Source organism: Streptopelia decaocto (assembly GCF_964273445.1).
Source record: "Streptopelia decaocto genome assembly, chromosome: Z".
NCBI classification, from domain to species: Eukaryota; Metazoa; Chordata; class Aves; order Columbiformes; family Columbidae; genus Streptopelia; species Streptopelia decaocto.
In genome coordinates, this window is record NC_138657.1 from 61,262,581 (window position 1) to 61,289,466 (window position 26,886).

The 26,886-nt window shown below is 34.6% G+C and overlaps 1 protein-coding gene across 5 annotated transcripts in view; it reads right to left on the minus strand.

Annotated features, from left to right (window-relative positions):
* Window positions 1-1,644: 1,644 nt before the first annotated feature.
* The window catches only part of NIPBL (NIPBL cohesin loading factor), a 150,462-nt gene continuing 125,220 nt past the window's right edge, over window positions 1,645-26,886 (minus strand). For 4 of the 5 annotated variants that reach the window (XM_082074258.1, XM_082074256.1, XM_082074260.1 and 1 more), the window contains 28 exons: window positions 26,534-26,634; window positions 24,833-24,971; window positions 24,556-24,638; window positions 23,407-23,539; window positions 22,354-22,497; window positions 20,525-20,614; window positions 20,101-20,315; window positions 19,907-20,009; window positions 18,935-19,033; window positions 18,686-18,832; window positions 17,426-17,560; window positions 15,941-16,039; window positions 14,699-14,752; window positions 13,660-13,768; window positions 12,947-13,083; window positions 11,523-11,663; window positions 11,110-11,203; window positions 10,849-11,003; window positions 10,485-10,575; window positions 8,978-9,151; window positions 8,363-8,553; window positions 7,508-7,615; window positions 6,766-6,966; window positions 6,208-6,354; window positions 4,469-4,764; window positions 4,001-4,175; window positions 3,223-3,408; window positions 1,645-2,659 (listed from right to left, as the gene is read on the minus strand). In XM_082074258.1, coding sequence (XP_081930384.1) covers window positions 2,294-2,659; window positions 3,223-3,408; window positions 4,001-4,175; window positions 4,469-4,764; window positions 6,208-6,354; window positions 6,766-6,966; window positions 7,508-7,615; window positions 8,363-8,553; window positions 8,978-9,151; window positions 10,485-10,575; window positions 10,849-11,003; window positions 11,110-11,203; window positions 11,523-11,663; window positions 12,947-13,083; window positions 13,660-13,768; window positions 14,699-14,752; window positions 15,941-16,039; window positions 17,426-17,560; window positions 18,686-18,832; window positions 18,935-19,033; window positions 19,907-20,009; window positions 20,101-20,315; window positions 20,525-20,614; window positions 22,354-22,497; window positions 23,407-23,539; window positions 24,556-24,638; window positions 24,833-24,971; window positions 26,534-26,634 — 4,113 coding nt within the window. In that variant the 3' untranslated portion in view covers window positions 1,645-2,293. Of the gene's footprint in view, window positions 2,660-3,181; window positions 3,409-4,000; window positions 4,176-4,468; window positions 4,765-6,207; window positions 6,355-6,765; window positions 6,967-7,507; window positions 7,616-8,362; window positions 8,554-8,977; window positions 9,152-10,484; window positions 10,576-10,848; window positions 11,004-11,109; window positions 11,204-11,522; window positions 11,664-12,946; window positions 13,084-13,659; window positions 13,769-14,698; window positions 14,753-15,940; window positions 16,040-17,425; window positions 17,561-18,685; window positions 18,833-18,934; window positions 19,034-19,906; window positions 20,010-20,100; window positions 20,316-20,524; window positions 20,615-22,353; window positions 22,498-23,406; window positions 23,540-24,555; window positions 24,639-24,832; window positions 24,972-26,533; window positions 26,635-26,886 lie in introns of all 5 variants that reach the window. The other variant, XM_082074257.1, reaches the window with a different exon arrangement.

A 26,886-nucleotide genomic window follows, 5' to 3' on the forward strand; every position in this document is an offset into this window, starting at 1 on the left:
GTCCAAATCCTCTCAACTAAAACAACTCCAGACTTCAGGTTTCTATTGATTAATTATAACTTCTTTCTGATAATTTTATTCCCATAAATACCAAGCAAATTGAATTAAAAAAACCCCTTATTTGCTACTGGAAAGCCACATGACAAGGAAACAACTTGTTTATGAACAAGGAAATACTTGTGTTACCTATTTAAAATAAGACACTTTAATAGAAATAGCATCAGAAATGGCTAACAGACAACTTCATTTTAGACTCTATCTGCATTAAATCCTTGTTTCCATCATTTCGGAGTTTCCTTGTGAAGCATTTTCAGCTCTTTCAACTCGTAACACGTTACACGTCATACAATCCCTCTATTCTCAAAGTATGAATTTCCCACTACAAAAGCTGCTCCTGGCCCTGAGAAATACAGTATTACATTGTTTGCTACAAAAATGTTCTGCTTCCAGAGCTGCAGGGGAGTGATTTCGGATTCTTCTACTTCTCCCTACTTTAGCAACACCTAACTTAGCCTGAGAAGTGGCTTTTTATACAGTGATGAAAACACCATTAACAGTGAAAACAAAAACATGCTAGAACATTTCTGTTCAGAAAAATTCCAGTGGTAAAACAGCTAAAAGGCATTTCCCGTAGGAACAATTACTAACTAGATTCTGAGGAGTTATGAATCATTTCAGTTTAATGGTTTTGTGTTCTTTTTTTTTTTTCCACGTGAGAATATTTTGGAATACTATTCCTCACAAACTGAATAACATATTTGAATTCTGCAAGCTACTTTGATAAGAATAACCTCCCACCATAAATTAAATTTGGAAAAGAAACATAATACAAAGAATTATCTACCTATCGAGGAACACCTGTTTTAGACAAGTTCATCCGAATACACAGCAAGGTTTAACAGTCCCCAAAAAAGATGAACTTTTAGATCTTTTCTGTTTGCAAATGCTGCTTTCCTTACTCTCTAGGAAGGTGAACTGTTTCTGAAAGGCTGTGCCAACACAGTTGAAGCAAATGCTTCTGAAAGCTTGCATCGGACTTTTCTCAATTTACAAAATGCGAAAACATCTTCCGGTTAGTAAAAAAATTAGTCTAATGTACAAACATTTTTTAACAAATTCATTTGTGAAGGAATGTGGCGTAGTTGCCCAGACATACCCATTCACTCCTCAGATACTGGTAGCTATCTCCCCTCTCTGTGTGAACCCAGAGAAATGCAGACACGGCCAGTCAGCCCAAGCACAATAGTGACTCAGCTTTCCCCAAATTTAATCTGCCATAAATTGCCATTTGGACAGCACTAGAAAGAAATTGAAGCATACAAGGAAAAAACTATAGTTTCTTTTTATATCAAAATGTACTCTTGAAAATGTGTTTGGCACAGTGCTAAATCATATAGTTAATACTAAATATTGCAGGATACAATAAAAACCTGGAGTTAACTTGTGTTTACACCCTTCAAGGGATAAAAATAAAAAGATACCAATTATTCAGAAGTCAGCCTATACAAACTGTATAAACAATATTTTATGCCTTGTTTTGAAAACCACTGATATAGTAAATTTTACATAAAAGACTGCAAAATAATATAAATGGATTTAAACAGATCTTTACAATAAGAAATTCAAATGGAAACAGACAAGTAACAAAGAGAAGTAAAAAAATTTATTGCAGTATTTGTTCCACCAGGTTTGCTGGGGATCCCTTTTCTTGTATTATTTCAGGGTGACCTAATACATCAAAATCTACATTTACAAAAACTCCTCCTGCAGATAGGTCATAGATACTGCATGCTTTTTTTTTTTTCCTTTTTTTTTTTTTTGTTCTTTTTCCTTTTTTTTTTTTTTCTTCAACAGAATAAATTATATATCCAGGAGATTCTGCCATTTTACAGCCTGGAAAAACAATGCTTCCCTGGAAACTGGGCTAAGCTAAAGAAAGCCATCCGCTGCTAGGTTAAACTCCAAGAACACTTTATTAAGAACATTAACAGACTAATTTCCAACATTCACTTGTTTATTTTTTTTAAACAGAAAGTTTTTTTCCAAGATATAAACAATTCTTTTGTTAAACTATAATACAGTGGGAGTAAAAATGAACTGAGAAGTTTCTGCTGCACAACAGCGAAGGAAGCTCCCACAAAAATGTTTACCAAACATTTCCTTCTTTTTTCCTGCGTCGCAGGTTCCATTCTTACTCTTCATTTAACTGATTTTTTTTTTTTGCCAGAAAGTTGGTATTTCAAGTGTTTCTGTTATTTCAATTCCTGTAAATTTGGCTGCATGTACAAATTCATTAGCTGGAAGTTCCATCCTTGGCGGCATACAGCGATCGTAAAGTCTGCACAACTTTATTAGTCAGCTTATTAGCACTCGTTAGAGCAATTTTTTTGTAAATAATGTCTGACTCTTTAATAGTGTCTACCCAAGGCACCAGTTTGCGGCCATCACGGCGCTTAGCCTCAGTCCAGGAGCCACTGTAGGAGCCTGCCATCCACTGAACACTGAAGCCATTGCTGGTTTTCTGTACTACTCTTGCAATTTGTGGTCGGTCTTTGTACTTTGGACAGCAAATAGCGATGACATCCATGACATCAACACTTTCATTCATCTGTGCTGCCAACTCCGTAGAGTCTGAATTTCGTTTTGACCTTCTCAATGACTAAAACATTGGGGGGAAAAAAGACCAAGTGTTACACAAAAGAACTTTAGTGAAATTATTGCTTTTATTGCTTTTAATCCCTTGACGCCGGGAGTTGGGATTTCCCGGCACACATTCCATTGCCGGCAATGAGACGCACCGCGACCGCCAGCGCCAAGGGGTTAACATATCCTTGTAAAACCACATACTCTTAATTTGTACCCGTGTCTTTATCTCTTATTGATATATAAAATTATATATACACATGAATCATAAAGCTACATATAAACTTGGCAACAATAGAAAGGATAACACACAGTACATTCCAAAGGAAAATTAATAACTTTTTATATGGGATAAATCTCATTGTCTAGGTTTTTTTTTTTTTTATTGTCTTTTCTGTTAAACTTTCTACAAAAGTTGTATAAACGGTTAAGTAGAGAATCTCTATCTACAAAATGCTTTCTTTCATGTGGATTACATTACTTGGTGTACATTTAATATAATAGACTGACATTTATAAGCACATAAAAATCATTTTACGTAATACGCTGCGAAATACGTTGACTCCTCCTCCGCCTCACCCCTGAAGTGCCTCCTCCTCTATCCTCCCCATCACTTTCATCGTCCTCTGTCTCAGCTGCATTGTTTTTAGGGCTGCCTCCTCCAAGCAGCGAGGTAATTGCTTTGTTCCGAGCATTTGTGCTAGCTGACACCTCTCCATCTTCTTCCTCTTCATCAGGATCCAAATGTTCCATAAGGAGCTTGAACTATGAAAAAACATCAGATAGGTCCACATTGTAACTTCAAAAATAGACAGTTATATCACAGTTATACTAAATAAAAAACAAATGGAAAGGTAAACAAATAGCAGACAACTTAAAACTTCAATAGCTTATAGATTTTACTTTCCTCTCTTGTTGTAGTAGATATGTAAAAGCTTTCTTCCTGTGTTTCCAAAACTGCAAGTTTTCTCTAATTGATATTTAAAGACTACGGGTAGGTGAGGCGGCAAATACACTAGATCTGCTCTCAGTTCCTCTTATGGATACAGTCACAGATAAAGTGAACAAGTTTTATGGGAGAGGTATACAACATGGATAACACAAATTAGAAAACACTCCATAAAGATGAATATCCTTTAGCTGAAATTAATTTTCATTGTGTTTAAACTTATTAGAAGTCTTTGAAAGACATATCTGCTAAACATCCTGAAAAGAAGTGGTAGGTTACCAGTACATTGGGTAAGATTGCCAGGAAGTATTAACTTTTGAAACCTTCATCCAATACATCAGCACCTAATTTCACACTTATACTGTGTTACCTAGTTTTCCAGGGTTTCCACAAAGAAAGTTTACTTACATCTAAGTACTGTTTTACTATACTCCTCTTCACTTCTTCAGTGATCTTGGAATTAGCCATATCACTCCGCAAAAAATCCAGAGTTTGTTTTGGATGGAAATGCACTCCTGTCTTCCTGTTTATCGCTTTATCATAAACTTTTGCAGATTCAGATGGAGAATATTTCTGAATTTTACTGTTTAAAGAAAACGAAAGGGAAGGGCTTTTAAGGAAAGTTCAAAGTAGCTTCAAGGAAAAGTTTTTAAAATTCTATTCCATATACAAGAGACATCCTGGTAAGAAATGAAATAATTGCTTTTTTGAAGCCAAAGTTTCATTTCATTCAACTTAGCACATTTGTTTTTTCTCTTATACAAATGTATGGCTTAAACAATTCATTACAACCAACTATAAAAAACACCTTCCAAACTTTATCCTTACAAAGACCCCACTAGATTACAAGATGGACTATTACCTAAATATCCTTACCTATCAGAGAATCCACAGAGGTTCTTTAAATGCTGTTTCAGCATCAACAGTAACAATATGCCTTGGGAAACATTTGCAAATTCAATTAAAGGAGCTGAATTTTCTGGTAAACATTTCATCACAGAATTTATATCATTTTCTTCATCGGAATCTGAATCAGATTCTACTCGTTTCCGTAACCTCCGAGGCTTTGAAGCTTCCTCCTCACTTTCACTGTCACTACCACTGTTACTGTCACTCTCAGTCTCCTCATCTGATGAAGGTTTTCTTTCCTTTTTTTTGTCTTTCACCATAGACTGCGAGACAGAAATTAACACACATTCCAAAATCAGAGTAAGTAGCAACATATATGTTTCTAATTAAAAAAAAAAAAAAAAATCATTCAAAAAAAATTACTGGCTTGAATTAACAAGAATTCCCTGAACAATGTTATTAATTTATAACTTGATATTCAAAACAAAAATTATTTATGGCAAAAAGATACTGAAAATTTGATCCAAAGCTCATTTTTTGCAAGGTGGGTAGAGAAGGAACTGAAGCAATAAGTATCCACTGATAGGTTACTCCTAAAAAGGCTGCTCAAATTTGCTAGGGGTGACAGTAAAATGCAGTAGAGAGGGCCAAACACAATAAATCAGGAAGAATATCTATTTCTCTTTTAGCTGGATATAATTTCTCTGTGTCACATAGATTTCCATATGTACACTGGCACAGATAAGTCCAAGCTTGCTTTAATCCTTGTCTCTTAAAATTCTGCAACACTAAGTACACTGCTGACCAGAGAAACCTTCAAGTGACCATACACAGTAGTAATACTAACCAGTTCTACTACCTGTAGAGCTACAGAATTTCACACGTGCATTATTACACACATAGTGTGATTTTTCATAATATAGAACATAAGATATCTTAAGCAGGATCTCATTCTTTCTGTGCTGGATGGTACATACTGCTCCCCTATTTGAAGAACGTACTGTCTCTTTCTAGCAGCTTAAAATCAACTTGGGTAGGGTGAGAGTTCAAAGCAGTGTACTTTCCAGGCACCAACACTGACTCATACTTACTAGTCAGATTGGACATTCTAGAAACAAGTTTGCTTCCTGACAGTTTGTTACCTTCTATTGTTAAAGTTGTCCAGGAAATGAAGACATTGAAGTCTTTAAGCAGCAGAGGCCTTTTTGTTACAGGGTTGTGTATTGCCATAACAACAGATACCGTATTGTGATTTAGGTTCTTATAGTCTACCTTAAGAAAAGATATATTGGGCATTCTTTTCTTGCAACAAACAATGTATTTCAAGTCTCTCAGGCAACACACATGCAATTGTCATCAGCTACTTGATAACAAAACGAACATCCAACTGGACTTTATTATTAAAATTATAAAAACAATCACAATAAACTAGTATTTCACGATGATTCTGGGTTTATGTGCTTCCAGATGCATGCAATTACTTATTATTCAGCCATATCAGGGAATGATAATAGATTTGATATTAAGATCTCAAAATTAATAATTCTTTTTTAAAACTGTAGGCAGCAATATAACAAGAGTTTTTAACTACTGTCTACCAGATGCAGGGCAGAACAGCATGTGTTGCTTGTTTTTTAACTTCTTACAAAGTAATGCTACTGGTCCATATAATAATAATGGTACTGTATTCACTGAAAAATTGACCAAATTATATAGAAGCTTATGTTGCCACCGTAATAAATATACTGAAATATAAATGTACATACCTCTTTAAATGACTGTAGTAGGTTACTACCAGAAACTGATAGTGTAATGTCTATATGATGCATTATAAACAATGGCTCCTCCTGTGTTTGATAAGGAAAACAAGCTAGATTGTCTGCTATGTACAAGAGCATATTCACCTCTGTTTTCTGGAAGTTAAAAAAACAAAAGTACACATAAATACACATACAAATATCTTAGATTTACACACTTAACCTCTGTTCTTAACAATCTAGAGCAAAAACATGATCACAAAATTTATTCTACTTTCACTCTCAAACCCACTCTAAACAACACATGTAGATGCAAAATTCAGTCATACTTGAAGATGTATTATTTCTGATCAGTCCAAACTGGGAACAGAAAGGTACAGAATAATGGAAAAGGAACAAATGCATTATACTATATAGGTAAATACCTTATATTGCAAAGCAAAACAAAGCACACTAGGAAAATTAAGTTATCAATAATTATGTCATAAAATACATTGTGAAGGGAGAATTTGAGCTTGTAATGCTGTATTTTGGTTTCTTTTTAAGTGAAAGAAATGCCATGCTTACTGCAGTATCATCAAAAAGGTTGAGTAAAGAAATTAGAAATGCTCGTCTGTGTTGACGGTTCCCTCGGATCATGGAGTACAGGTGTGAACACAATGCACTGGATGATTCATCATGTCTAAAACCTCTTACAGGATCTTTTGGGCAGGTATTGATAGCCTGTTGTACTTGGTAAGACATCTTCATACCAGCCACCGCTTTCATCTGAAATGGAAATATACTTATTTTTATTTAAACTACTGTTTTCAAAGCAGTAAAATTTAAGAGGATGCTTACCTGAAGTTTAACTTTAAAACATGCACTGAGGTGATACTATCTTTTGAGTTGTCAAGTAGATTAAAACAGAACTTGTGGCAGAGATCAAAATGTATTGTGAATAGCTTTCACTGTAAATTCGTTTAGAAACATCCCACTGATACAGGAAAATCATTACTAAACATTATGAAACAGATATCCTTACCTCTTATAAAATAAATGCTCTTAAGTATTATTCAGTGAGGAAACTATTATTACGAACTATAAATTAAATTTTTGACTGGAAGAGACACTGCAAATTATTATGTCCTTTTTGTTTCCAAGAACAGAAATCTCTGAACAGGGGAGAGTCAAGATCTTACTTACAAATGCTTATAGTTGTTGTTTAGCTGTTACTTTATATTCTTTTTCTGCAGCTGAGGAATATTCAGGTTTAAACCACTAGAGAACATAACAACATTTTGTATAACATTAAATTAGAATTACTTACGTGAATGAACCCAGCATATTTTTTGTCTATTTCCACCAACTGCTGGTCAGCTTTATTTCGCATAGAGGGCTCTGGATCTGTGCCCATAGCAATTAAGTACGGCACACACTTGAAAAATAAACGAAATGATTATTCATTGTACCTCCTCTTTCTCAGTCTTCTTTCTTCTATGATACTGCTGTTCTTCCTATATTCTGACTACTGCAGAAACTAGATTAGGGAACTATGCAACTTACTCTCCGACTACTTTCTGCAAGCAAATAGTATAGAAGAAAGGAGAGACGAGCATGATGAATGACAGAAGTGTGTGAGGTTTCAGCTGCTATTTCCCTTTAACTCTAAAGTCAATTTACACTACAAAAAAATGCCACTAAAAAAACCCCACAATTATGACTGAACATTCACAATGGCAGCAGTATAAAAAAATAATTACAAAAATATGATGTAAGCAAGGAATAATGGAGGTGATGACTGAAATTCTGACAATGACTCTGGAATTCCACAGTGTTTGGAGGACATTGGGATTGAGGTAGAAGCAAGCTGATGTTTTCCAGGATAAAGAATCAAGTGAAGAAAACAAGCTGGCATACACCTGAAATTTATAACAGAAATATGCTCCAATGTACATTTGTACAGGGGTCTTTAGGCACTGGCTGGGTTTTTACATCTCGATCCAAAACCAGAAAACACAGCCTTTGAAATCTCATTGGCTAAACAATGTAAAACAGATTTAAATACGCTTTCTGTGAAGGCCACTTTTTACAATAAGAAATTACTGTAACATAGCTGGAAGAGAAAAACTGGATATTTATATACCAAGAAAACCTCTGAGAACCTGAGTAACAAATACCATACCTGAACAGGATGGATGAGACCCTGGTTTAACGTCAGTGCAATGACATTTAGAGCAAAGTGGCGTACATTGGACTGGGTATGAAAGAAAGCCTCAAGGACCTGTTTGAGATATAGCTGCATGATGGAACTACTCATCCCTGAGGAAATATCACCCATTTCTTTCAGGTCTTCCTGTTTTGCTACTTTTTTCCCTGTAAAAAGGACAAAAGCAATAGCACACTCAACACAGTATAATCATTTACTTTGCCACTACTTGACACATGCTGATCCTTAAGGTATTTAAGTTAAAATATTTCTTATGTTGTATTTATTATTGTCTATCTGCAAGTTAACCTCAGAGGAGCTTTTGATAAGAAGCACTACTACCATAATTACAGTAATTATGCATTCTGGATTACTTCCAGGATGTATACATCTCTGAAGTAAATAATGCATGTATAATGTGTATATACCTATGCACATAATGAACTTTCAAAAAATAATTCCAAGATACTTTGTGTGCAATATTATCGCTCATAGAACAATCTTACTCAACTCAGTTCACATATCTAGTAATAGTATGCCAGAAAGTTGGATTTTGTGTGCCTCATTAATACAGAAGAACTTGACACTTACAGTCTCTGTCTGCCTGCTGCATACGTGTATCCTCCTCCTGCAAGTAGGTCTGAAGGTTTTTTAATACCTGGATTTTTAAGTTTACCGAACAGTTCTTATCTGAAAGAATGCTGTTGTAGAGAGTCTTCACTTCCTGCTCAAACATTAAACTTGGGTGTTGTATAAATGCAAATCCTAAGGGTGGGGAAAAAAATAGGAAATAATTCCACGTTATTATCATTTAGAAATAGTATTTCTGCTTTTTAAGTCTTTCTTCAAAATAGAGGTATGAAATTTGTCTCCTCACAACAGCATAGCTTTTTTCTAGTCCAAACAGTATTGCTTTTCTACATGGACACCATCCATAGCTGTCAGCCATGACCATTCTATTAACCATGACTCTGATGGATAAAGATGGGGTGTTGACCAAGGGCAGCTGCACTAAGAAGAGTCACATGGGTCTGGGTGCATGTCAGGCTTAGTAGCCTGAACCTGAATGACTAGGAGTTCTCACAAGGACAAAGGAGTAACATTACTAAAAGTTACCCATTGTGGAGAAGAACATCCTGTTGAAACTGTGAAGAGTTATTCATACAAAGGCAGAGCAGATGTGGAAAAATTTATAAATATCACAAGTGTTTCTCACTGAATATCAAATAAAGATTCAGTCTTGGTCCTTATCCTCAGAGCCCTCCCCGCCCTGACCTGAAGCAGGATATCTAAAAAAGCCACTTAAACAGCAGGATTAAGAGGCAAGTTCTTGTCCACAGTTAAACTCTAGAATGCAAGCTCAGGTGCTGGGGAAACAACTTTCTTTAGACTAAGCCATAAACATGAACTGAATTTTTCCAGAAACTGAGGCCTATTTGCCCCAAAATGATTCTCTCATATGTACAGCTTTAGTCCATAAGCAGAGGACGGACATGATACAAACCATTTAATGGCAGTTCATGTACAACTGCAAGTCATTGAAATACCACACTAATGCCTTCAGATAAAGAACCTATTTAAAAGTGAAATATAGCTAAAATCCCAAAAGAAACTCTAACATCTAGACTATGACCATCTCAATGTCTTGTGAAATCTCAAAGCACTACCCGGCTGCTATAAACTGCCTGAGTCCCCTTGACTCCTGCAGCGTATCTGCTCCTACGCTTAAAATGTTCAAAGTTTTTCCAGCACTATTTCTAGGTTTATTTTTTTTTAACCATATTTTGTGGATAGAAAAACAAGATTTGGACTTACAAGATACTTGCATGTAGAGAAAAAATAACATTTACATTATTTTGGAAATCCACTACAATTTAAGACTTGGTCACACATCAAAAGGCATTCACTGTCAAAAGCATCCACTCTGCTGCAGAAGTATGCAACTAGCAACCTTTTGTATAGCCAGTTCTCAAAAAAAAATGCACAGTAAATTCTGGTTTTAAACAAACTCCCTTGCTATTAATAAATACATTAATTCTTACTGATATGCATGTATTTTTGCAATAGCAGAATAATAAGAGCTATTAATATTTCTTACCAAGGCCAATAATAGCTTTTGTCTGTACTTCTTCATCTGAATGCTTTGTAAAATACATCAGCAGCTCAAGTACTTTATCCTTAATGTTAACCTGAGCAAACGAAAACAAAAATAATAGCTATTTGAAAATGAATCAGGTGTTTTTAATCTCTTATAAAAAGTATATAAGTATCAAAAAGAAAGGGAGAAACACAATCTTACTGCATGGTCTTTGCAAAACCATGTATTTAGAAACCAAAAAAAGTATACTGTATGCATTATGAAAAGACACATAGCTTTAAGGGGCTAGGAATAATCTGCTTTCAAATTAAAGTGGAGCATTCAATACATCTAAGACATGGAAAGTAAATGCAAGTTATTTTACCTTACTGCTGCCCTTAAAATCTTCCTGATCAAAATCAAAATGCCGACACAGTGCTCCAACAGTGAAAAGTGATCTAAGGAGTGCTGGTTTATTGGCAGTAAGTATTGTACTGTTGGGGTCTTCTTGGTGTTGACTTTTTAATTTCGAAAGTGCACCTACAGTAAGATAAATGTTTTGATCACAGCAATTGTGGTTCGTCACCAAGATAAGACTTGTAGCCAAAACTGAAAAGTGACAACTACATGTTGCGGTTCTACCTACCATAGTATCTATTAAAACAGGCCCACACAAATTTATAGTTCTGGGTGACCTTGTTCACAACAGCCCCAAGACAGCTCACACAGTGCTGAACAACCTAGGAGGAATAAAGAACAAATGAATTATATGTTTAGAAGTTAAACTGAGATTTTTGTGAAGTTATGTAAGAAAAAGCTATGCTGAACTAAAGCTAACAGTCTACCAGTTGTACTGTCCCTCTCCTAGACCGCTCTGAAAACCTGCTCAAACTCATTAAAATATAGCCACAACACATACAAACTTCAGTAAAACAAGTACACTGATTTCTCATGGCTCGAAAGTTATCTTCATAATGAAGACAGACTTTCTTTAAACCAAAATCATGTATTTCACAATGTGAAATTGAATCAATTGAACAGTAGAAATTAAAAGCTTACCGTCATGCCATATTTGATGATGAGTTTCATGAGATCTTCCTCAATAGTGGCAAGAAAAGTCTCACTTGGGTGCTCCATTAGCGGCACTACAAGCTCTAAGATTTTTGCAACATTGCAGATCACCATGAAATCATTCTGTGTCTGAAACAACAATATTTGTAGCATTTAACATTTCTGGTCATGTAAACTATAAGCTAAATACCTGTAAGCATTATCAACATGCACTCATAGTCAAATATACCAATTCATGTAAGGTATTTGATAATGATCTAGAAGAATGTTTACAAAGTTTGCATCTGCTATGAAATTACATCCTATTATGACAGCTTGTTCTGTCTTCTACAGAACTTCTGGAAAGAAAAAAATCCATACAAGCAGAAATTCACCTTACATCAAGGCTGCAACAGACCTGAAAACTTGTCTGGATAATTTTTTGAAGTTCTACAATAAATCTAGGAACTCTTCCTGACACATGCACACTAGCGAACACACAACACCTGCGAACAGGTATTAGCAACAAAATGAAGTTGCATTATGACTCTATGTGCCTTAAACCAAACAGGCAATAATGTACAGAAACGTAGAAATTACAATTAAAATTATAACTTGTTCACGTTATCATGGCTGTGTATGTACTCTAAGCGAGTAATCTATTGAAAGAATTTATCTATTACAGATATAACCTGCTAGAAATCTACTTTTTTGACAAATCAAGCTCACTAATCAGGATAGGATAATTCCCAAATGCTACTATCAAGCTATTCAACATATTCAAGCCGACAGTGGTAATTCTACATTTTATCTCAACTGATGTAACCCACTATGACCGCAGCAAGTAAATTATCAGATAACCCTTTCCTATACTGTTTGATCAGAAGCAGCTCTAAAAGTCTGTTGCAAATGTGCCTAGAGAACAACTCAAGGCTCAGTCTGGAAAATGCTAGGCTATACCTACAGTCTAAGCTGTTAACAATGACTCTCAAGCCTGTGCAGCTGACCTAATGTAATGGATTGCTGCCACCCTCCAAGCCACGCTCCTCCTTGAGCTGTGGCTGCATGATCCTGCCCTGCTCCTTCCTGCCAGACCAAGGGTTCATCACAACCTCCACTGATCCAGCTGTGCTAATCAAAATGGCAGAATGTGCCACAACATTTCAGAGAATTGGGGACATTTTACTGGAGTGGGTGGTTCAGCATTATAGCTCTTGATCATTTTTGTGAGATAGACTGTCTTACAGGAGAATACAAAAACACTAGCCCTAGCGATCACCAAAAAGATCTAGTGTTTTCAGAAGCCATGATGCCCACAAAATAAACCCACAATTTTAATTTTTCTTTTCCCACCTTCAATTTCATCAAGTATACAAGACAGCCATTCACTTCCATGCTTAATTATAGAGGGAAAAAAAAATTTCTTTACTTACACTACATTTAGTGGTCAGGTATGGCTGCATGGTCATGGCATGTTTGACCATTAGCTGGGGCCTGATTTTGCTGAATAAGAACAAAGTGGTTATGCAAGCAACCAAGCGACCAGAATTCACACCTTTGTTGTCAGAATCTGTAAGAAATTAGAAAACATAAAAAGGATATTAAAACAAAGTAATATTTGAGCAATTAAAAAGACATGGCTTAAGCACCATATGAATATCTTTTTCATATATTTCAAAATCAATACAGAATATTCTTATTAGATTAGAGATGAGAACATAATGTCAATATTTGTATATGACTACAAAATATGTGAAATAAGAAGCAATGCTTTGAAGACATCACTAGCTTTTAAACTACTTACACAGGACACTGCTCCAGTCAATGATTTATATTACAACTGTAGAACATACTAATTTGAATAAAACCTGCCTGTTTGTTTTGGTTTTAGTGATCTAAAAGTTTGAACAAGCTACATTAAAACTAGTTTTGTTATCTGTGGTTAGCTAGTGACAATTATGGAAGCTTTATTATTATAGAGTTCTCAAAAGTTCACAATGATCTCAAAAGCAGTAATGCACTAGCATCAGTTTTGTGACAGGAATTCTGTAACAGTAACTTCTCCTGGTAGTAATGTGAACAACCACTGTTACAGTATCATACAAAATTCAAAGGAGTTTGGGTAAGGGGTTGTAAATAATATTACCTGATAAAGATTCCTCATATTTAAGAATGTGCTCAACCAAATTGTCAACAAGTTGAGTACAGGCTTTCTTCACAGGTTTATATGAGGCATCCTCTTCTGACTTCAACAGCTGTAGCAGATGAAATAGAAAATGATTTAGTATTAAGAGAGCTAACTTTGTGCTTAATGAAATAATGCCAAAACCAATAACATAGTCATACTTGCCAGCAGTAACTAATAGCATTTAGAAGGTTTTTTTGAAATGTTTAGGAAAAAAAGAGCAAATTCAAAAGTAATGTTGTTTTTGACACTAAGAAAAAAAAAATCAGATGAACATGAAACATAGTTTTATGAACATTTTCATCAGTTAGCTGCTTTCTGTATGACTTCAGGTACTGAAATTGTGTCCATGAAGATCCTTTAATACCTAAGAAGGACTGAGACCATACTATAGCCTTTTCTTCAGCACAGGCTTTACGAAGCTCTAGTTTACTTGGCTACCTATTTTCATGGCACTCCAGGCTAAAGTAAAATCACAAGGGTTTTTCGCTTAAAAATTAACCAGTGCATACAAGAGGTAAAGCAGAATAACAACATAGGCTAAGAGATAAAGACAAAGCAAGCTCAATTCTTAGAAAAAACAAAGTATACTATAGAAGCAACCTATACTCTGAAGATTCACTTCTTATATAAACCCCGTAACAAACACATTGGTTGTGAAACACGCTTATCATTTAAAAAAAAAAATTCTACACTACACTAGATGCTTCAGTTCAGAATTAAGTATCTTAGCTGTGGACTTCATGTTCTGTCATTATTGAGAAGACTATGAAATTAAAACCAACCAACCAAAACCCTTCCCATAACCAAGAAGTGAAGCATTCTTAAAACAGATCATACGGAAAGACAGAAACTGTTGGAGAAAAAATTGCATCAATGAAGATTAAAAAAAGGTCAGTATTTAAAGAGCATGAATTGAATTTGTCCACTGTAAAGGATTGCTTTTGTAGTCCTGTAGATATGTTTAAATTCTATCATACATTCAAAATTCATTACTTACATTTTGAAGAAGCTGTTCAAACCAATCATACCCTGTATCTCTACAAGCCGCAACCTAGGAGTATTTTCGAGAATAAACTGGTTAATAAAAAAACGTATCTGAAGGAAAATTTCTTAAATACAGATGACATTTTAAAAGACCAGTAAACAGGTATAGATATATATTCATATTCATTCAGTACAATGATTTTATCTCTTTGGACATACAAAACTGTCTTCTGCATTTGAAAAATATTTCTCACCATTTAAATGACTTCAGAATTCTTATTCTATACAACACAAGGCCTACACATTTTACTTGAGATCATAGAACATTTTGCTTACGTTAAAGCACAAATATAAGCCTGACATATTAAAAATGAACATGTGTGTGTATGTATATATATTTGCATATAAACAAAGCCTTCACTGGTATCATATGTCAGGAACAGCTCACAGGTGCTCCAAAGTGGAATTGGCAGGAGAACTGAAAGTTAAGCTGAAGTCAAATCAACTGACTTCTCAGTCTGGAAAAACACAAGCTGGACTACCATTTTGTAAAAATATTGAAAAGCAGGATGAAGTTTAAACCCATAAGTTTAAGTAGTGAAATGAGTACTTTAGTGAAATGAGTACTTTATTTGATACTTAAATCTTGGTATAATTGATATTAAAACACCTTCTCGGCACTGTGATTTTACACAACACATTTTCATTACAAGTTAAAACAGTTTATCTGAGATAGATTTTGTTATTTTGGAGACATGCTATTTAATTTGCTGCTCCTAAAAACTGCAGACAATTATGCAGATACTGGTTTATATCAAGTGAGAACATGATCCTGTATTTGTTAAAACAGCTTATTAACCTTTCAAAATTAACGTTATCAGTTGTTTAAGAAAAATGTTCCTTTAAGTGACAACTACTTAAGTTAGGCTCAACTATATGCTGCTACTAGCATTTCCTGGAAAAATGTGAAACGTAATAGAAATTTGTTGTGTTTTAACCAAACAAGTCTTTAATCCAGCCTGAATATAGTGTGGCCTCAGTTATCATTGCCAGCAGATTAGTGAGCATTTAAAGTTTCCTACAGCCTGTTCCATCACATGAATATTTTTGGCACATATTAAATGCCAGCAGATATAAAAAGAAAACCATCTGACAATTAAACCACTGTACTTTAAAAAACCAGACAATATTTCAAAGATACTAAAAACATAATCAAATTTTGTACACAACCTAACTCAAATTCATTAAAACATACCACATCAGTGATGTTTAGTATTTTCCTTGTCATTGCTTCCTTGTCATGGTGTGGAGTTGGAGTAAACCAGAGCTTCTGGAATGTCTCATTTACTAATTTCTGAAGGAAAAAAAAAAATATATTAGCAGAAATACATAACTTATCTTGGCATATAGGTATTATTTCTAATACATCCATACAATAGATTTGTTGATTATACATGCCATTTTGTAGGCAATTATTCAACTTAATTCAGACTGTCGTAGCAAATGTTATCTAAGACAGACACAGTTCTACTGCTAAGCTGAGATCTAAGCAATCTTCAGCAAAAGGACCACTTGGAACTTGTGCTACAGAAAATGGAGTTACCACCTTCCTGCATTGATTTGCATTCCTCAGGAAAACACAGCACCCTGAGACTGAGCACAAGTTTATGATTTCTACAGCAGAAATAGCAGCAATGGTAGGTTACTCTGGAGTTTTGAAAACAACTGTGACAAGGTGTGCAAGAGAGAAAAGCCAAGCCTCTCTACTCAAATGTAGGAAGTACATTCCCTTCCTATGTTTTTGGATGATGGAAAAAATGGAATTGAATGAAAGTGAACAAAATTATTCCTATATTACTTATAAGGCATATGATTGTAAGAAGCTCTCCTCATTCATTGAAGATAATGCCTAATTTGTTCTCACACTGTTAGAAAGGCAAAGGGAAGGGGGAGAGAGAACGTCATCTTCCTTTGACAGCAGAACCTTGCATCCAGCTGTTCATCTACTTCTTGATTAACAGTCTTCTCAGAAAGCTACTTGGCATCTCTGTACCTCAAGTAGTAAAAATATACGCTGCAGCTTTAAAGCTGCAGACTTCAAATACCAGTGAAAGTGTGATAAAAAATTATTACAGGTGTGTTCTTAATTACACCAAAATTTTAAAATTATTTTGCCAAATCAAACAAAGCCATCATTGTCAGGTTTCTGATTTAACAAATAATCTGAGTTCTGTGCTCTTCTGCATACACATTGCGCAAAGACTACAGTATGAACAAGCAAGTAACATTTCAGGGGGAATAACTGATTCACTGAGCATTCAGAATTAATGCAAAATCAGCACAGATAAATACTTTATATATTTTATATGCAGATCTTACAAATCTGGCATATACTAACATCAAATACTTAATTTTGACTTAAAGTTTATTTTCTTTGCAGAAAGAAGTTTTATATGCCAATGTTACTTTTTAGAAAATAGAAGTATCAGAAACAACAACTGCATGAAGGAAAAACAACTCTAGAAAATAACTTTTAAAAATGTCCTGATACTCAGTAAGAACTTCAGGAAAATAGAGAAGAAAAAGAAATAAAAAGAAGTTAAAGAGCATTTCAGAAAGCTAACATACTTGCTCTCAAAAAGTAAAAGTGAATAGAAGCAATGCAATACCTTTTTTGGTCAAAAAATAAAAACACTAAAATAATGATAATTGAAATCCTGAAAGATATATTTCATTTTACCTTAATGCCTTCTTCATCATTGACTCTCCGGATCATCTTGACGCACATCTCTGTAATTTTGGGAAATGTTGGTTGTTCAATGCAGATATCCCTAAGTATCTTTATGACTCTTTTTCTGACACTGATACCAGTATCCTGTGAAGAAAAAAAAAAACAAAACACACTCTTTAAACAGATCAGCCGTAGGAATTAATTTATGCATTATATGAATTAATATTTGAAGACCACCCAATCTGACTTCCAAAGTTTACTTAGAAAAGGCATCTAAAATATTCTGGAGTGCCTTTTTACAAAAGGTTAACAGCAATTCTATCAGAGGCCCCAGAATGCTGAAGTGCTTTCCTCCATTTATACCCTCACATCTAAGAGTTCAAGATGTTGCAAATATGTAATTCCACCTGTTAAACTGAGATCTTACAAGATAGATGTGATGATGCTTTAGCCACTTCATTAGAAAACAAAAGATTGTTTGTAGATCTGGACTGTAATACTGCAAGCGCTTTGATAAACATTATGGATAGATACGTGCAACAAATACTTTCCTAGATGGATGAGGAGCTTTATATACCTTATTCAAAACCTGTTGAATCGGAATCTCAGGATGAATTGCTTTACGCATGCTCATATGCACGAGAGGCTAATTATCTCTAAAACCCTTCACAAACATGTTTGATCATGTAACTACAGCAAATGACTAGTATTAGACTAAAAAACTGACACGGCTGTTAGGAGCTAGTGCTATCTTACAGCTAAATTAACATTGTACTTTATCTGAATGCCCACACAAAACCCACTTTTTGTACAAAGGCTCTGATAAGAAGCCTTTTAAAACACCAAAAATAGCACGGAAAAGCAAAGTAGTTTTATCCTTTTTTCTTTTCCTTTTGGATTACAAACAGAAACTTTAGATTACTGCTCTTCATCACCAACACTACTGAACTGCCATCAGTGACACATTGCTTCAGACTTCATAGATGTGGTGAAATTCCTCATTTCACCTCATTTGTGCCTTAATAATGGAATCAAAAGGAATATAATCCCGGTTCTGATGCAGTACAACTTTCTATACATGTTCACCTTTTGATGTAACAAGGCCCCACTGGAAATAAGTGTTCCATCAAAACATGAGTTCTCCATTAAAACAGTAAGATGTAATTTAGTCTTGGGGTCATCATTCAATATTATTAAACAAGTAAATTCAGTTGATGGCAAATTTTCCAATGCCACATATTTTATCATAAATACCACAAGTCACCGTACCAATATTCTTTCAATCAGCATGTCATAATACTGCTCAGCAAGCTGAGGACGACAGAGCACAAATCTGCCAAGAAGCTCTACAGCTGCTTCTCGTACACTAGTGGAATTATCCATTAACCGTCCATGAACACCTCGTTGCATATCCAGCTAAAAAAGAACAAATAAAACAGAGATTCAAAATAAGAAATGAAGATTTATTTTAAGCATGACATAAGAACATATGTGCATGATGGATATTTCATTTTTTACCCTGGCTAGAATACTGGGGTCTACAGCAACAACCTCAGACAAACACTTCATGGCTTTTGTTCGAACAGCAATTGCATTTTCACCAAGTACACGCAGAATCTATTTAAGAGAACAAAAAGATTCAGTTACTTTGGGAAGGTAGCAAACAATGTTTAACAGGCAAAACTGTAGCAAAATAACATGAAAACAATTTAAATAAAATAAGTATATCTGTCTACTAAAAATAGAATATATCTTCTCAGACAGTAAAAAGGTGCATGCATGGCACTCATAACTCAGCATAAATATTTACTAGGATTTCCTACAGGATTTTTACAGGGTCCTTATGTTCATGTTAAGTCCCTTCATTTTAAACTACCTTCTTCATTCAGTTACGGCTTTCACCATTTTTCTTTTAACAGGAGAGCTGGATTTGGGCATTCTAACTTTAGGAATGGCTCTGTATGCAGATCAATTAGAAGTAACACAACTTTACTATTGGAGTTAAGCATGTCACCATGCAACATATTAGTGTTCTACTCTCAGAAAAAGTGAAGAAACAACACTGGTCAAACAACAGCTTCCAAAGTAATAGTAACATGCACTGCAAGCAACTAACCAGCATGGCTTCTATTTTCAAATCAAGTGAGTTCCATGAGTTAGTATTACCCAATGCACACATTTTACAGAAACTGTGAAAGTGATTTCAACATTTTGTAACTATTCTCTTACCATATACATCTAATTATAATGATTTTGCCATACACATACATGGACAAGTAAAATAATGTAAGTAGAGTATGTCATATGAAATGCATACAAGAAACATAATTACTCATGTTGTCAATTCAGAATACAAAAAGCGTGGGGTACTATCATGGGCTGCTAAATACCTGTGCTCAACAATGAACAGATATTGCACACTACTGCAAAAGTGTTTAGAATCAGAAAGCAACTGTGTTTCACTGTTCTAAGACTTCTGGCACAGTTTACCTGTGTCAAATAAATATCGAAGCTCTGGGCAAACGGCCTCATAGAGGCCAAGTAGCGAACAATCAAACATGCATCTTCATAATCCACAGTATCAGAATTCATCCTGCAACAAATTACATACGTTAATAAGGACATGTTTTATTTAAAACATCAAATGTATGGCTAATAAAGAAATAAGTGGTACTGAAACATACTTAAATGCACCAAACTGTGATGGAACAGTTTTAATGATGCTCCGAAGGAACTTTTTGCGACTTTCTGCTCTATGCATGATTTGTCCTGTGGTCTCAACATCTTTTGCATGATGAGTTCCTTCAGATGAATCCTCATCCTTCTGAGATTTAATTGCTTTCTCTGTCTCCATAGTTGTATCGCGGAACCACTGAGCTATATAAAACTTCCGAGAAAACTGGAGAAGTATAGCAGGATGCAAAGAAAACAAAAACAACAGATCAAAAAATGAAAATTAACAGATTTATAAGGAGATTGAGCCAAAAGTATATGTTAGAGTGTGAATTTAACTGAAGCACTAATATGCATAACTGAAAATTATTTTATTCAGTACATGGTACTGAAATAGTTTTTATATACACTTGACAATAGAAAGCTGAAATTTACCACTAAAGATGCATCAGTTTCTGTGTTCACATCCAGATAATCTAGTAAAGCCTTTTGCAGCTGTTGAATTTCATCTTCTCCTCCTGAAACCTGTCAGAAGTTGAAAAAGAGTTATATAAAAACTAAATTGCACAGTAGTAATTATAATGTAAAAATCTGAACGTCCACATACAAAATACACTGATAGCAGTAGATTTGATAATTGCAGAACATTAACAATTTTTCAACAATTCATTATAAACTGCATAGGGACTAAAATAGACTGTGGCTTTAAAGTATAAAAAAGGTAAAGGCCAGGATAAGACTGCTTCCTCATTCTATGGCCTTGGTATGAAGACCTTCTTTCAGAGAGGAAAAAAGAAGGGCTGAAAACACACTTAGCAGACTGACACAAAGTTTAACCAATACAAGTCACTGTTAGCTCTCTCGCCAATACCGAAACAGTGTTTTCTCAGGTGAACAAGTGATAAAAGGTAAAAAAGCAAAATAAAAAGAAATAGGAAACAGCAATAAAAAGGTATGGGAATCATCAAAGAAATAAAAATAACTTATCCCTTTGTAAAAATATTTGGTGTAACTGTTTTCAGGGATAGAGCGCCAATACAAAGAAAATGCAGCAAGTGTGCATGAACTAAAAAAGAACTTAGAAGAGGTTGTTCCCAAAACCACCAGAGCTCCAGCACTGAAGAATCATGCTCTTTGAGATTCAACTAAGTTTCTATCAGTCAAAAAGCTTCTGAACAAACACACATTTATTAAAAAATGTCACCTACTGCATAAAGCCTATCTGCAGAACAGGGCAATATTGATTTTCCTGTGAAGTACTTTTAAGATGCACAAAAAACATTAGATATGAAATACTCATGTGAACACTAGTGGCAGAGACTATATATCAGATTTGCAATATCTAAACTATATGAATTTTAAAAACAGAACGTATTTTTTCCAGAAGGTTATTTAATAGGAAATATATAAGGAAATATATATTTCCCATACTTATTTAAGGCACACCACGAAATACAGGGAGGTGATTCAAGACAATCAGTAAGAGCTTCACCAAGGGCAAGTCCTGCCTGACCAACCCAGTGGCCTTCTGTGATGGAGTGACTACATTAGGGGACAAGGGAAGTACTGTTTAGTATCTTCATCAATGACACAGTGCATCGAGTGCAGATGACACCAAGCTGAATGGTGCAAGTGACACACCTGAGGGGCTGGATCCCATTCAGAAAGACTTTGACAAGATCGAGAAGTGTGCCCATATGAACTTAATGAGGTTCAAGATGGCCAAGTGCAAAGCCCTGCACCTCTGTGATTCCATGTATATCCTGATCAAACAATGATCTTGTACATGATCATTAGACAATGTACTTCTCCCCATGTACAGGTTATATATAGATATCCTTAGGTCCTTGCAGCTGCTAATGTTACAGCATCCAAAAGGATCTAATCTTACAGGTCTAATAGTTTAACTCTCTACATCTGTACATGAATGCCAGAAGCTCAGATATCCCTTTGAAAATACACATACCTATATATTTTTAAGGTCACTTAAGACAGAACCCAACTGTTGCTCTGTTATTTCCTCTGTATTGTCACAAGAAAACTCACTTAACCACTGTAATTAACCACTTCATACAGTCACTATAGAGATGGTGCAATGAAGATGAGCTAACAAATGTGATACTTAGAAACTGAGTATATTTGCTTCAGAAATCTGAACAATGAAGACTGATTCTCCACAAGGCCAGTTTTTCAAACTTATTTAAAATTTTCAAGTATTTGTGTGGATACATTTCAATCCAGCTGGCATGTGATCTCTTACACACCTGTTTGAGGATTCTGGCTATAGAACCTTGATCCATTTTGCTGGTGACAGCATCTTTCCTCAGTCTTGCTGCTACAGTTCCAAGATAGTCAAGTGATGCAACTCTTAATGCCATTTCTGTAGATTTGTTACTGAACTGATGAACCTAAGAAAAACAGAATTAACTGTTAAAGCCAAATATTTATTTATGCATTTGGGATTCTTCTCACAAAACATTGTTTGACCTTATTAAAAATTCCACCTAATGCCATGCTGTATAAAATAATGTAATTTCCTATTCCATCACAGATATGCTATTTACATTAATGTTTCTCCCTTTACTGGGTCTCTATCTCTCCTCCTCCCGAGTATGCCTGTTAGTTTTTTAAATATGTATTTTCATAAAAACTGCACAAATAGTACAGAAGATACCCTTTGCAATAACACAGAGTTTAAGCGCAGTAATGTAACTTTTCCATTATTCACACAAGTACAAAGAAAGCTACATTTTACCAGGAACGGGATCATAAAATATTTTTCCAAGAAACAGCTCAAATTACTGTGTTAATTATAATGTAATACTGAAGAGCAACTCTCAAAAACATGTTAACAAAAATATTCACATTCTGTAAAATGTAAGTAAATCCTATTATTAGTAAAAAACCAAACCACTTAATTGTTTTCAGGTTCTGCACTAAAGGAATACTCCAGAGAAGATACTTAACATAAATAATTACAGCTATTAGTCTGAGTTTACTCCAAATGAATATCTACACTTATTTGATGCTATACAATGGCACTTTTTCAGGTTGAAAATGTCATGGAATAGTCAAAGTGGACTTCCATGACGAACCATATACAGACGACCTCTAAAAAGATCCACATCAATGACCCTCTAACTCAAATCTCATTATCTACATATTATGTAATAGTGACACAGGTAAGAAAATCCTTAAATCCTACATTTGTGTCAACAATCAGAAAGCATTCCTGTAGTAAGTTCAGTTGAAATAAACAGGTCTTATTATAATAACAACTAAATAAATACGATTTGTTAAAAACAAGAATCCCTTACCAACAGCCTTCCTAATAAGCTAAGTAGCAACTCTGCAGCTGGCCATTCTGGCTTATTGACTGTGGAAAGAAGATCTTGAATGAAGTTCTCAAACAGTGGCCTGTAATCTTCTTCCCCTTGTTTACTGCCACATCTGTTTAAAAGAAAAATGCATTTTGTAAGCTAATTTAAGAGTCATTTAAAGCTTTCTTCTAACATAAAGAGAAGCAATCCTATGTTTAATCAGAAAAACTGTTTTATGCAAGTCTAAAAATGTATCTGAAATATTAGCAGAAAAATTGTTTTGTTAATTTATGGAGAAATAATTTAAACAGTTGCACTGCAAATAAAGCAGATAATTCCTGATAGCAGATTTTTTTTCCTACGTTTTTTGCATTTATTGCTTTAAGTCTACTTTAACACGGTAAAATTCTAAAGCTCATGCTGGAGTGAGGTATTTAGGAGGTGTTGTATCTATATTCCTGAAGATTAGCCTGATTTATCTGACAGTGATGTCTCAGTATTATGCCCCACAAAGGTTAAAACCAGAATGTAAAAAACAACCAACCAATCAAAAACAACAACACCCCCCCCCCCCACCAAATCCCCACACCATACCTGATAGCATTTCATTTTTATATGGTGTTCATATAACTCTAATGATACCAGAAGTATGGAGAGAAATTCCTAGATGACTATTAAATAGCCAAGAGTAAAAATTAACACAATAAAAACCTCAGGACTTATTTTTAGAAATCCTTTGGTTATTCAGGTATACTATATTTTTTTTCCTCTGTTGAGCTATTGACATTCCTAAGCTAAATGGAAGTCATTTTTAGATTTTTAAAAATATCTTGGTTATTCTTATGACCGAATAAATATGGTTTCATTGCTTAAATATTTACTCAGCCTCCTCTTCCAGACTTCAGATGAGTAAGAGACCCTTAATAAAAGGATCTTAAATATCTAAAAAACTCCCCACAAAGCTTCTGTTTCGTAAAATTTTTTGTCCAGATGGGTAGCTCTTCCAGGTATCTACGAAGTACACGTAACAAATAACTTTATGAGTAGGTATTTAGCATTGTGAAGAAGTTAGTTTTGTCTTAAGATATGACAGACTTTATTTGGAGTTGGTTTCATCAATATGCTAAAGAATGCAACTGTACTTACTTCTTAAGGAAAATAGAAAGGAAGTTTTGTGCTGTTCTCATGGCTGTTTCATATGAGTTAGTAATAAGCACATCTTGATCCACCTAAAAATAACAAGATACATTTATCACAGGAATATGATTTCCAGATCAACATTTCTCATGCATCAGATAATTACAGCAGACATAAAACTATGTTTGATTATTAGAGTACCATAATACAATACTATACCTACAAACACACAGACTGATTCCTACATTAAAAACAAAATGTATGGCATTTAAAAAAAAATTCTTACTTTTTTATTTGATTCCTCCTCTGAATGAGAATCTTTTTCTGCTGTTGGTAGGTGCACCACACACTGAATAAGCTGCAGAACTAGTGCTGTTACCATCTGAATATACATAGGCTCTCCATCGGTGTCACTACTGTTTAACCTGTGAATAGGAAAGACAGCATTAACACAAAAACTAAACAAAAAAGACAAGAGAAACCAAAAAGTTTTGGTCCTATATGATACCTTTCTAAAATTATTACCACAACTAGAGATCTGTATTCTAAACAGTTATCTAGTCCTTTGCTTCTCTCTTATGCAGTGTAAGATTTGGTCTAACAAAAGCAGTGTTATTCTCAAGCAGAAGAAATGAACTGAAACAGATCACAGATAAGCTATCAGAACATGTGAAGCCCATAATGCCACATCCTTTTCAAATGTAACACAAAAAAAAAAATTACACCAGACCGTTTCCCTAATAATTTATTAGTTATAGATTATTAAATGTATGTGAAATGTGCAGGACTTTCAAACAGATAGTGACCATGACCTGGACTGACTCCTACAAGAGTTATACCTATGACAGTATGAGGTAGCATGACAACACTATGAACTTCAGCATGCAAATGTGTAAGTGTATCTTAATTGTATCTTTAATTTAGTAAGACCAGTATGAACACACTCCACGTTTCTCCCCTTCCAAATTATATAACTTGAGCAACATTGTGGTATTTACTACTGACAGATACACGAACATCACCTATTGTTACCCTGTTACTGTTACCCAGGTGGTAAACCCTGATGTCATCCTCCCCAAATTATCAAAGTACTAAGGTCACATAAAACAGATAGTAATTATTATCTTTGTGAAGTTATCTTTGACTACTTTTTGAGAGAAAAACCTTTAATATCAAATTTTGTGTAAGCCATACCCTTCATGACTGTAGCCAGTTACAAAATGCCCTTTACCAGAGCGGAGTTAAGGCTTTATGAACAGTACAGTCATTGTTGCCTTGAGATAGTGACTTCCTTGTGACACAGCTCCTAATGCAAAAAGCATATATACCATTTATGCTCCTATTCTTACCACCTTCCTATTTGCTAGATCCCTCTGTGTCTATAACTAAAACAACAGAAAATAATAGGAACAAGCAGTCATGTTAATACTGGGGTCACCGAATTCAACTTTGAAGTTTCAGTATATTTCTTTTCCTGGATATTTCCTGTTCATCCACCCTGGAATCTTCAAAAACAGTTAAACAGAGTAGTTCCTAAATGAAACTAATTCAATGGGATATTAGATTGATTTCCTTCCTGCGAAGAGTGTTCTGTGTGTGGCCTCAAAGAAATTAAGTCAGAATTTTCCTATTGAGCTTTAGCAACAAAGAAATTATGTAACTCCATACAAACAGAAACAACAATTGGAAAAAAAAAAATCTCTGAATGCACACTAACATTACACTCATTTACGTCCTTAGTGAGACAAATAATAAGATCTTTCAATTACTTTTGTAAGGAGGCACAAATATGATAGCATAAAACCAGTGACTAGTACAAAACATTTGTCAGGCAGTTCTGATCTCACTGTTTTGAAATATCAACCTCTAATAATGCACAGCTTGTGGAACTGCAGATGAGAAGTAGTTAATATTGAATCCTAAAATCCCACAACTACCTAACTGTAAATAATACTGTCTAGGAGTTATTATCTATTTCAGAAATTACCTGAAGTTTCTCAGACTCCTCTTGCTAGTCGGTAGCCTTGCAAGGGAAGTGAAAATTTCTTCTAGTATTAACTGCCTATGTTTTTCATACCTGGAGAACACCTATTTAAGAGTTACAGGATTGTTAAAAAATTACTTATTGTTTTATAAAATACCACTTGTTAAATATATTGTCGAAAATTATATACAAAGACAAACTTTGCATGACAAATAAATATAAATTAATGCACATCTTGTTTTTTAATATATTACGTTGTCTTTTCAAAGCAAGCATTTCTTTATAAAAACATAGAAACTCTTAAAAATATAGATTTCTAAACATTTTCAAATAACATAAATGTGTAACAGCTCTTA